At 41.2% G+C, this 12,723-nt stretch overlaps 1 protein-coding gene across 1 annotated transcript; it reads left to right on the forward strand.

Annotated features, from left to right (window-relative positions):
* Positions 1-16: 16 nt before the first annotated feature.
* On the forward strand, positions 17-3,711 carry DMAC1 (distal membrane arm assembly component 1). The gene is made up of 2 exons (XM_062208264.1): positions 17-329; positions 1,138-3,711. Exons 1-2 carry the CDS (start codon positions 56-58, stop codon positions 1,200-1,202), a joined length of 339 nt encoding a protein of 112 aa, XP_062064248.1. The 5' UTR covers positions 17-55; the 3' UTR covers positions 1,203-3,711.
* Positions 3,712-12,723: the final 9,012 nt, after the last annotated feature.

A 12,723-nucleotide genomic window follows, 5' to 3' on the forward strand; every position in this document is an offset into this window, starting at 1 on the left:
TTTCCGGCCGCTTTTACGTCAGTCCGAATCGGAGGCTGAATGCGAGTTCCAGAACATGGGTTCTACTTTAACCGCGCCGCTTGAGCCGCTCAAGATCGCTGCGCCCCCCGAGGCCGCCTCACCCGCCACGCCTGCGCCCCCAGCTGCACCCGGAGAGCCCGAATCTCCAGCACAAGCGCGCTTACTTAATAACTGTTGGAGCTGTCGCGTGCTTTCCGGGTCGGGGCTGATAGGGGCGGGCCTGTACGTGTACTGGGTGGCACGGAGGCCCATGAAGCTGGGGTACGCCCCAGGTCCGGGGACTATTACGCAGATGGTCATCGGCATCAGTGAGAGATGGGGCGCGGCCACTTGGGCAGGGGCTGGAGGGACGAGGAGGGAAACAGGCACCAGCCACGTGGGAGAGCGTGCGGGACTAGGCTGGTCGCTGGTGGGGACGCAACTTGTGGGAAAACCTTTGTTTTTGGAAATTATAGTTCTTGAGAAGTTTCATTAGGATCAGTTGTTTTTTTTAATCCTTGCAATGGCTGTTAGAGGTTAGGTATGATAATAGAAATGCCATTTTACTGCTCATCAAACTGAATCAAAATACTACGTTCAAGGTCAGACAGGAAATGACAGCTGGCTTTTTTGCACATGTGTATCTAGTCCCAAAGCATATTTTTTCTCCAGATTCTGGAGAAAGCCTGAGCGAGTACAGTTGACTTTGGTTAAAGAAATTGGGCTCTGACTCCAGATCTTAGTAGCGTTGGTCCACATTCCTTATAAGTAACAACACCAAGTGATTGTCAAGATGTGTTTCCCGTTAAATGTTAACGATTCTTTTCACTTTTCCAACCAGTTTTCTGAAAAAACAGAATTGTAGATTTTCAGATTTCTTAGCTTCTTATTCAGGTTGTATAGATCAGTAAGTCCATTCTTGTTTAGGGAGGTGACTGGATGTTTTTTGTTTACTTTTTCTGTTTTTCCCTTTTCTGAGCGCCACTCTCCTGTAGGAGAGATACAGTGGTCATATATCCTACAGAAGAGTTGTGAGGGTTAGATAAGATCACATATACTAAGTACGTGCCAAATTACAATGCAGCATATAAGTACAGTACTCATGGTTTTTGTTTTGTTTGGTTTTTTCCCTCCTAGGCATTGCTTCTTGGGGTATAGTGGTCCTGACAGACCCCAAAGGGAAGGCCTATCGCGTTGCTTGAAAGTACCACTGGTGACTTTATCATCTGTCCCTGCCCGGGTGATACAGAGCAAGCATGGGGTTTATGGACGTCTGGACAGACACATGAACATGGATGGACTTCAGTACTACGGACACTAAAGACTGAAACAATACAACATGAGTTGCCATTCTTTGGCTGTTTGTGGCTTCTCAGGTTTCATAGGCACCAATAAATCCCTCAGATAAGAAAGTAGGGTCTGTGTCTTAACTGGGGAAGGATATAACTTAAATTTTATTTAATCATAAGTGTCTACAGAATATAATTTTAATATAATTTTAAAAAATTTGAACATGAAGGAAGAGATAAACCCATAGGAAGATGAGCAGTTTTATTATTTTAAATAATTGCTTTTATTTTTTTTTTCCATGATTGTGTCAACATCTGTTATCAGCCTAACCCTGGGTAGGCACATGGAATGTTGTTGTATCTATGTCCTGCTTGTACTTTGCAAGGTGTTTGTAAATCTATAGTTTATGAGAGCTTTATAGATAGTCTAAGTTGTTGTTTCTTTGGTGGTAATCCTTAAAACGCAAGCCCCAGTGATTTGCCCAGGGTCATTCAGCACCTCGGTAACAGAGCTAGAACTTGTTCTCATCGATGTTCTAGTCTTTCAGACTAGCATGGTTCTAAGGAGGCCAGAGTTCCCTTCTTGAAGTAATGAGGTGATCATAACCATCAGCATACCGTGAAAGACCTAAGTACCAAAATATTTGAGAGCCAAAAAAATTTTGTGTCCCACAAATATTGGAAGTGTTTATTATAGAATTGAAATGCATTTGAGATAAGGTCTTAAAATTAGTTCATTTTTAAGAGAAGCCCCTTCCTGCTACCAGTTCTTTGTTTTTTCCTAAGATACCATGACTTCTCACACAGCCAGTTCTCAGGTTCAGCTGCTCCAATGTGTAAGTTTTGATTGCCATGTTAAACAGTCTTCAAGGTTGTTATTTTTGGTAGTATTATTTAAAAGTGCCTAAATAAATTAAATCTTACCAGTGACTTAGGACTTGTACACATTATTTACAGTGGAAAAAATGTTTACAGTATGGATGGCATATTTATTTATGCAACTAAGAAATCGCAATCCTGAATAAGGAACAAGGTGTTATTTTTTGTGACCTGTATAATCCCGTTATATGATGTTAATAAATGCAGGAGTTATAAGTTGGAAAAGATCATAGGTGACCCAAAGCACCTAAAATATGTATGAAGATAAATTGTTCCCTGATGGAAAAAGCAAGCCATTTTACTGATGGACAGTAGTAGATAAGCTGAAAAGACAAAGAATATAACTTACTGGTCTTGCCTTAATTTATTGGGTAAACAGAACAACTTAAAATTTTGTATCAGTATACCTCAGAGATAATTGTGAGTTTGGCTCTAGACCACTGCAATAAAGCAAGTCAAGTAATTTTTTTTTTTTTTTTTTAGTTTCCATTGCATACAAAAGTTCTGATTCACCTATGTGGTATGTGGTCTAGAATAACAACAGCATTGTCTTATAACACCTGTCTCAATTTAAAATGTTGCTAAAACCTGCAAGCCATCTCAGCCTGCTTTCTGCTGATGGAGGGAATCCTCCATTGTTGATGACTTTTGGCTGATTAGGGTGGTAAATAGCTCAAGGTTGAGGTGGTTTGGTAGGAGAGACCTAGTTTTGGCCTCTGGCTTTCTACATGCTTTCCTCATTAAGCTTAATCTTTTCTAGGTTCTGATTTAAAGTGAAAAACCTGAACTCTTCCTGAACACTCAGTGGTGGTGTAGTGTTCATCATTTCAGTATTGTTCCCTAGAGTTAGGGATGCCCTCCATGAGGGAGGGAGAGTGAAGAAGGGCGAGTCAGTGGAGCAGTTAAGAACGTGCACAACATTTATGAATTTAAGTTCACTGTCTTGCATGGGCACGGTTCTGAATTTCCCAAAATAGTTGCAGTAGTAACATTAAAAGTCACTGATCACATATCACCATAACAGTAATACTAATGATAAAGTTTAACCTATTTGCACATTTAACAAACATGTGAAACAGGATGTGGTAACATGCTGTTTGGAAAATTTCACCAATATCTTTGTTGAAGGTAGAGTTGCCACAAACTGTTTTAAAAAAATTGAAAAGGGTGTAGAGTGCAGTAAATGAGGTTTTCCCATATTATTTAAACATTATTGCTAGCATTTTACCAGTTTGAATTTATTTATAAGGAAATGAAAGCTTTTTCCAAACAAACCTGACTCATCAGTCTGTTTGTTTCCAAACTAGAGCAGTGTGAGTGGGTTTGAGATCAGTCTTTGTTCTTCATGCCTATATCCAGTTACATGGGGAGAAGCAAAAAAAAAAAATATGTGCCAGAACTTTATTTATATCACTGCTTAGCCCAAAACCCCGGTTTGTTTTATGGACAAGTATGATCTTCACAGAGAAGCTCCCCATTTGGGAAGTGAACCAAGGAAAGGAAGACCTTTCTCTTTGTCTCTCTTTCGCTCACTGTCTGTAACTCTACCTCTTAAATAAATAAAATCTTTAAAGAAAAAGATTATTCAGTAATATTAATTATTATCAAGCTTAATTATAATGTATGGGGTTTAGAATTGTTTACAGCATGGAATTGAGTGTTAATAAAGGTCCATAGTTACCTTTAACAAAGAGGAGAGAAAAAAGTACAGAAACTAAATACAAAATGCATTTACACTTTTCCCTGGGCCAGAGACCCAAATCTGAACATACATAAAACATGTTTTCATCAATGTCCAAGATGTCTAATAGCTCAGTCCTTCCTTGTGGATATACATTTTGCGTCTTGATCAAGAACATTACATCACCTTTTGTTCCTACTGTGAATTGTGTTGTTTAGTCTGGACTCTTGGTGACAAGCTACAAATTGTGTATGAATGTGGTAAAGGACTCAAATGTAGATCGGCCCTCAGGAGTCTTGGTAAAGTGGCTATGGGGTGATAGAGTTCTTTTTTTCTTAAGCCAGTTAGTTGCTGAGATGTTTGTGGCAATCCTGGAGTGTCCCAGATGCAGATCAGTCTCAGTTCCGGAATGTCACTTGACCAAGATCAGCTGCAGAGACAGCTGTTTCTGGTAGTCCTGGAGGTTAAGCATCTCAACCATGATCTGTACTTCCCTTCTACCCTCTTATTAAGTTTTGCTCTTTGCTCCCTTTTATTACTGGTTTCCAGCCTGGCTGTGTCTGAAGTTGGCTCCTGAGTGAAGCCAATTGATTTGACAACACAAAATATATTGCTTTTAAATATGTTTAGGACAAGCATATATTCAAGTGCCCCCTCAAACCAGGTTGAGCTGCAACTGATTTACTGCCAAGACTACAGTGATTAAAATGACAATTCTCAAGTCTTGAAGGAGGGACTACTAAGCAATTTGGAGTTGAAAAGCTGCCTATTTTTTCTTTAAGTGACAGATAAAGCCTTGCTTTGACCCAATGATTATATAGGTGTTAGGTGCACAGAGTTGGAGGTGAAAGATGCATAATTACTCATCATTTGGAGATATTTTAAGAGCATGGGGCAAAAATATGTCACTCCCAAAAAGCACTTTGCTGGCCTTTGAGATATTCAACAACTTGTCATTCAAATGTAAATGGCGTCTAGAGAAATAGCCAAAGGGGCAAATGTTAAATGCAACAATGCCACTAAAAATCACTGCTTAGTTCTGTGGCTGAACTCCCATGAGCTTCCAGAATTGGTGTATGGGATCTAATGGCCCCCAAGTTCCCAGCCCCCTGGTGTACACACCTACTCATTCTCCAAACATCATTATGGGTGCTGCTGTCTGGGCATTTCACAGATGGAACTGAACAGCCACATTCACTGAATTAGGCTATCCAGATGCATTAATTGTATGAGCCCATTAAATTTTGTTCTGGAGTTCAGAGACAGAAGTCAAAAGGTCAGAAACTTGAGAAGGATCCAGTGTTCTAGAAGTTCTTTCCTGGCCTGGAAGAAAGCACACATCCATGTTGTGAGCTGCCTAAAGGAGGTACAGGGCAAGAAAGTGCAGTCTGAAGTTGCTGAGAGCATACCCCAACAGACAAGTAGAAGGGCAATGGGGACCTCAATTCCATGTGTAAGGAAGTGAACTGCTGACAACCTGTGATCTTAGATGAGGAGAACCAAGAACTACAACCACAGCCAACACCTTGATTCAGCCCAGTGAGGCCCTCAGAATATTCAGCTGTACTGTGAAACTGAGATATAATTTTTCATTGTTATAAATTGCTGAATTTGTGGTAATTTGTTATACAATAATAGAAAATGAATATAAATAATCATAAGTGCTCTGTGATATCACAGTTATAGTAAGTGACGTGCAAAGCCAAATACACACCCCCAGTCTTAGCATTCAAAGAGTAGTAAAAGGAAGCCATCAGTTTAAATAGCATTTGTTTTTAAGTCTCTTGGACAGTTTCAATAGAATTTTTTTTTTAAATTGTGGTTTCTAATGTATTTATTTATATTTATTAGAAAGGCAGAAAGAAACAGAGCCTCCAGCTGCTCCCCAACTGCTGTCATCAGTCCTGTCTGGCCCAGGCCAAAGTCAGAGCTTCAGGAAAATCAATTCTGGTCTCCCTCTTTGGTGGTAGGGACCAAAATGCTTGAGCTATCACCTCTTGCCTCCCAGGATACACATTGGCAGGAAGTGCAATCAGAAGCAGAGCCAAGACTTGGTATTGGATACAAGCATCTTAACCCGTGTACCAAACGTCCATCCCTGAATATATTCTGTTTTCTAACACAATTATTCCACTACTAAATAATAAATTTAAAAAATACCTTGTATTATCCCAAAAACCTCCATTTGTACTTAATGTGACTGAGAAATAAAAATCTACTTCGTTGAAAAACAAAAAAAGTATGACACCATTTTTATGCTGAATGTTTACATTGATTTTTTTATTTAATCTTCTCAAAGTACCTTACCTAAATTATTTTATTTAATACTTTTTTTTTTTTTTTTTGGACCGGCAGAGTGGATAGTGAGAGAGAGAGAGAGAGAGAGAGAGAAAGGTCTTCCTTTTTGCCGTTGGTTCACCCTCCAATGGCTGCTGCGGTCGGCGCATTGCGCTGATCCAAAGCCAGGAGCCAGGTGCTTCTCCTGGTTTCCCATGCGGGTGCAGGGCCCAAGCACTTGGGCCATTCTCCACTGCCTTCCCGGGCCATAGCAGAGAGCTGGCCTGGAAGAGGGGCAACCGGGATAGAATCCGGTGCCCCAACTGGGACTAGAACCCGGTGTGCCGGCGCTGCAAGGCGGAGGATTAGCCTGTTAAGCCACGGCGCGGGCCTTTATTTAATACTTTCAGCAACCTTGTTTTACAGAAGAGATAATGGAGGCATTGAGGAGTTAAGAATTTACCTTAACCATCAAAGGTCTCCAGTGATGAGCAAGTAGTGGTTTGGCTAACAGCACTAATTGGGAATGTATATTACTACAGTTGTTTCCTTAGCATTCATTCTCTAAATATCCAGGTATCAAAATTAGAAATTTTGAATTCTGACTCTCACTTTTTCCTTGGTTGTCCCTTTGTGTAATAAAGGTTTCTTCTTTATAATTGAAGTTATACCTCTCGTTGCTCTGATAGCAACTTAAGTATTAGTCCAGGACAAGAAATGCCTCTCATCTCCCTGAGCTCATACCCTTTCGTGACTTCATCCCAATCCACATGCTGACCTTAGACCACTTTCCTGAACCTTAGACTATATTTCCCACTTACAGAAGGGCATCTGTACCTGTCACCAGGCACCAGAGCATCAGCCTATCCTAAAGGCACCTTAATCTCCAAACTATTTCTCCTCCTCTGTTTCCTGTCTCTGTTAGTATTTCCATCTGATTAGATGGCCAAGCCAGAAATCATAGATGATCTATCTCCCTCCTCCTTCTCTGCTGATCTGTAAACAAGTTCTGGTTATTTTAACCCCTTAATTCTCTTTCCTGTCCATTACCATTGCTGTTCTTTTGGGCCAGGTATAATCTTTCTCATGTAGATTACTATAATTGATTATTAATTTTTCCTTGTGCCCAAGAAACGCCTCTCATCTAACCTTCACTGTAGTTGGAATTACCTTGAAACATGCACCTGCTTTAAAACCCTGAAGTATCATTGTCGCATACAAGATGATCCCTGGACTCTGACAGAGTCTGCAATGCCTTTCTTTAGTTTACCTTCATTATTTTTCCATCTTCATCTTCCTCTACTCGCTGACTTCTCTTTCACACACCCCATATTCCTGCCACTCTCAGTTAATTTTCCCTAAAATGCCATTTTTAAAGCATTTACAAACATTGTTTCTTCAGGCTAGAATACAGTTTCGTTCCTACTTCATCTGGAGAAATCCCACTTGTCCTTCAAGGCCAAAACCTGGTGCCTTCTGCTTTGTGACACTTACCCTGCAAAGTCTTCATTTTGATCACTTTTAAGACCATGCTCCCGTAACTTGCCACAGACTCCTTCCACTGCACTTAACAGATTGCCTGGTGGTTGCTTATGTATGCTTCAGCCCTTTCCCACAGACTGTGAACTCCTCAAGGAGATGTTTGTGTTTTTGCCATCTTCATGTTTCCTATCCATGGCACCAAATATGCCAGGCACTGAGTTAGTGTTCAATACATATTTGCTGAAGGAGTGAATAAAGGACTGAAAAAAAAAATGATAAAAGAGAGAGACCTATTTGTCTCATGTGATCACTTGAGTCCATCTCCAAGCTGAGATCCTGGACCTGCAGCAGTACCACAGCGCATTAGAAATGCGAATTTCCAGGTCCTTTCCAGATTTATTACTGAATCAGATGCCCTGGGAATGGAGCCTACCAATTTGTATTTTAACAAGTCTTCTAGGCATATAAGTTTGATGATCCTCAGGTATGGCTGAACTTGACTTTTGTACAGTCTCAACTGTACAACTGTAATGCAGTGGAAAAAACATCCTATTTGCAGTTCTTCTACCAGCACCTAATATATTCTTGGTTAAGTCATGTAGCATTTTAAAACACAAATTTTACCCTCTGTCAAATCAGAAGAATAGACTGGGATATTTCTAAATTCTTTTTCAGCACTAACATTCTCTCTTCCCATAATCTTGTTTAAAGAAGGAAATGCACTCTGATTTCAAAGGACAGAGATAGCAATGAGAGAGAGAAAACGGAAATAGCACTCTGCAGTAATCCTGTAAAGCTGCTACAGATCAGATCTTTGCTATGTCAAGTCCACGCCCTAGCATCTTGCAGCTGCACATGACTGATGCTTCAAAGGAATTTAGCAGTCTCTCACCCCAATTAGTGCACCTGGCCAACCAAACAATTCTACAGTCCAGGGAAGAGGTCCTTCCTAACCCTCTCTGATCAGATCATGCCCTGGAGCATGAAATGTGATAATCCTCTCCTAGCCCAGACATTCACAGGAAATAGGGGAAGTCATCAAAGGAAAGGTTGGGGTTGATGGTGGTGGTGGTACTGATTGGGTGGGTACATGTAGGAGGGAATTCCTGTCTATTTTCAAAGAACTCAAATAGGAAAAGCCTTCCTTCAGTTTCACCCTGCATAATACTGGTTTAGTGATGTGAATTAAATTAAACACTTTATGTTATGCAGGCTGTGTCTAGAATATTAACAAATTTCAGCAAAGGAAAAATTCTAACACAGTGGGTAAAGCACACAATAAATATGCACATTCTGTCCTACGCCTGGGATTTTTTGATAATAATGTATTTTATATGGTGTGTACCTATTTGCAAAGATGAATGAACACAGTAGAGCCCAATGGGTGACTTCATCATTTTATTGGCCAACTACAGAACCAGCCCTTAATTCTGGGACTTGGAGACAGTTCTAGACAAATTCTTAGATTCTGGTCATGTTATCACCAAAAATGTTTCAATAACTTGAAGAAATATGGCCACATTTCCTTGAAGGAGACTAGCACTTTCAGGTACTTCAGAGGCAATATATTAAGATTCAGTCCTATATGTATTTATTAGCCCCTGTTATATTATTGAAAGAATTAATTAGGAGGCCATTAAGTCGAGACAGCTGTAGCACCTCAGATTTCTGCATAAGCCAACCAAAACCCAAATAAACCTGAATGGTCATATCCCAGGAAAGTGAAACTTAAGCTTAACCAATCAGAAACTGCCATTTAAGCTTTAGCTAGAGATTTTCTGCTTTAACCAGTCAAATACGTGTATTTTCTTGGTCTTTCTTCCCTGCACACCTTATAAAAGTCTGCTCCTTCTGCTCCCTCAATAGACCCCAAGCCACTTGTGGTTTAGTGCCGCCCAATTCATAAATCACTGTCTGCTCCAATAAACTCTTTAAAATTTTAATGTGCCTAATGTGTTATCTTTTAACACCAGGCTCTCCTGTAAGTGGGTTAGAAATATTGAAGGATCCTTGCTCAAAGAAGTTGACAGTATCTTTTGGGAGGACAGACACTTAAAATGGAGATTGTTGGACCAGTGCTGTGGCATAGCAGGTAAGGCCACTGCCTGCAGTGCCAGCATCCCATATGAGTGCCCATTTGAGTCCTGGCTTCTCTGCTTCCAATCTAGCTCTCTGCTAATGTGCCTGGGACAGTATTAGAAGATGGCCCAAGTCCTTGGGCCCTTGTACCCACATGGGAGATCCAAAAGCAGCTCCAAGATCCTGGCTTCAGATTGGCCCAAGAGGACATTTGGGGAATGAACCAGATGATGGAAGATACCTCTCTCTGCCTCTGCCTTTCTGTAGCTCTGCCTTTCAAATATAATAATCTTTTTTTTAAAGGAGATTGTGGTAATTTAAGGGTTATATACAGGTACACAGTCACAAGGAGAAGTGGTAATTTAGTTCTTAAAGAGGCACAAAAATCACATCTGATGCCTAATCTATAGCTAAGCCCAATCAGCAGTGGACCAACTTGTGACCTGTGTCTGTGCCCATCCACCAGATGAATGAATGAAATGGCCACTTGTCATGAGGAAGGACTACCGACATTCACACTCCAGCTTGTCATCAAACAGAAACTCCAAGGCAAACCTCTCCGAGTTCCTTGACTTGGGGTTGCTTTAAGCAGCATGCTGTGCAGCCATGCTTAGAACCGTGTGACAGAGAACTGCAAAATGCTTGTCAAAACCCTTGACAAGTGAAAGACAGGCAAATTGAGGGGAAGGCTCATTCTCCATTCTCACCAGCCTGTGAACACCTGTTACTGCTGGAGCAAGCTGAGAGACACAGTCGGCACATGTTGGCAGCACCAGCAGCTTCAGTCCCTCTTTGTGATTCTGGAAGTGTGATGCTTTCTCTGTAACTCCTGCTGCATGTTTCCGCTTCTGCTGTACAGTTACCAGGCGCAAGAGGGAAAGGGAAGTAAATTCTTTGAGTAGGCTGCACAATGGCTGAATATGAGGAAGCCAAACAATTTGGCACTGTTCTCTTTTAAGTGAAGACAATCATACCAACTCTGTCTCCAGAGTTTTTCAATCAACAAAGCACTTCATTCATTTATGTGCTTGCCTTTACAGCAACCTGGGAGAGTGAGCAGAGCATCTCACATAGTTCTCACCTGACAGATCAAGCTATAGAAGGAGCTTCAGATGATTCAGGCAGAGTGCAGTTGTCCAGGAAGCCACAGATTTAATCACATGAGCTTAGCAATTTATCATTACAGGATGCTTTTCCGTTGCACATTGATTCTCAAAGAATCACAGGAGATGTGTCTATCCTAACTCAGCCTTCTGGATAGGAAGCAATGCAGGCTGTGCCTTTTTTTTTTTTTTTTTAAGATTTATTTATTTTTATTTGAAAGTCAGAGTTACAGAGAAGGAGAGAGAGAGGGTGGAGAGGGAGGGGAAGAAGAGGATGGGGAGGGGGAGGGGGAGAGAGGGAGGGAGAGAGACGGGGAGGGGGAGAGGGAGAGGGAGAGGGAGGGGGAAGAGAGAGGGAGAGGAGGAGGGGGGAGGGGGAAGGAGGGGAAGGGGAGGGGGAGAGGGAGGGGGAGAGCCAGGAGCAAGGAGCTTCTCCCTTGTCTTCCACGTGGGTGCAGGGGCCCAAGGACTTGGGCCATCTTCTACTGCTTTCCCAGGCCATAGCAGAGAGCTGGATAGGAAGTGGAACAGCTGGGACACAAACCGGTGCCCATCTGGGATGCTGCACTGCAGGCGGCGGCTTTACCCGCTATGCCACAGCGCTGGCCCCTGTAGCTTTCTTAAACCAATAGAAATTCATTTTGTCTTCTTCAGAAGGAAGAACACTGACTATTTTTCCAAGTTCTATAGGACTAAAGCAATGCAGACAATAGGTGTGCTGTTAGAATCTGCATGTTGGAAACTCTTCTAAACAAGTCTTCTTTTTGGAGCCTTGGCTTTCTAATTTGGAAAATGTGAATTGTCGTATCCATCAGGTCTTGTGATGAGTGAATATGTATTTAGTGGCTGGGATGTATTAAGCAGTCGGTAAATGATCATCATTAACATTCTTGTGAGAGTGTAAATAATGAGTCACCTCTCCTCTTGCAGGGGACTCAGGCTTTACACATATAGAGGGGTATGAATACTAGTGTTGGTGGAATTGAATACTTTTGGTCACGTCATGCATCACAGCCAGATGCCATTGAAGGCATAATTTCTAAAAATTTAAAGCCTGCACATTCCTCAAGTCATGTTTTTCTTTGCAATTTGGCTCAGTTCATGCTATTTTTTTTAAACATTAAAATGTTTTACTTACTTAGAAATGTAACTCTAACATCAACAGCAAATGCAATTTTTTATAAAGGCAAAGAAAAACTCTATCTAGAAAAGTTTTCTTATGAGGGGGCTTCAGAGTTGGCTGTACGGAAGCACCAGCTGCCAGTTTGTTTTATTATTACTTGGTTAAATATATCTGCGGCTGAGGGGGAGGAGGGCAATTGACAGCAGCTTTGGCTTCCTGCGATGCTTGATGCTTATTTCACCAACTTGATTGTGCGACTGACATGCTTTTCCTTAGCCTGAGCTCTAAATAAAGCCTCTGTGTTGAATACTGTCTCCATCATTTATTGTGCGTCTGCTTCCTCACCAGGAAAACAGGGATAATCTAATCTGTCTTGTCCATCTCAGCGCTTTCAAAATGTGGGTTGAATAATACAAGTAGATAGGTAAGTCACTGAGAAAACACATAACACCCTGGCGGTGTTACCTGCTTCTCTTGCCTACTTACACTTATTCAAAAGTTTGCAGAGTTCCTTTTACACAATCCAGTTACCAATCCAGGGGAACCTTAGGCATTGCAAATCCAGGTTCGTCTGTGCATTGCCAGATACTCTTTCAGCTATGAGACCAGTTTTACCTCTTCAAAGACACTTTTACGTATCCCCTTGAATAAATATTATGACTTCTTGGAACTTGCTTTCTAATAAACAACTTCGTTAAATAAGACTTTCAGTTTTACACCCTTCAAATGGCTTCAAATATAGCAGATTTCGTATAAGGATTCTATCCAGACAGCTTCTTAACAACTGCATCAAAAGCCAGTCCTAAACTT

This window comes from Lepus europaeus, chromosome 12, assembly GCF_033115175.1.
Source record: "Lepus europaeus isolate LE1 chromosome 12, mLepTim1.pri, whole genome shotgun sequence".
NCBI classification, from domain to species: Eukaryota; Metazoa; Chordata; class Mammalia; order Lagomorpha; family Leporidae; genus Lepus; species Lepus europaeus.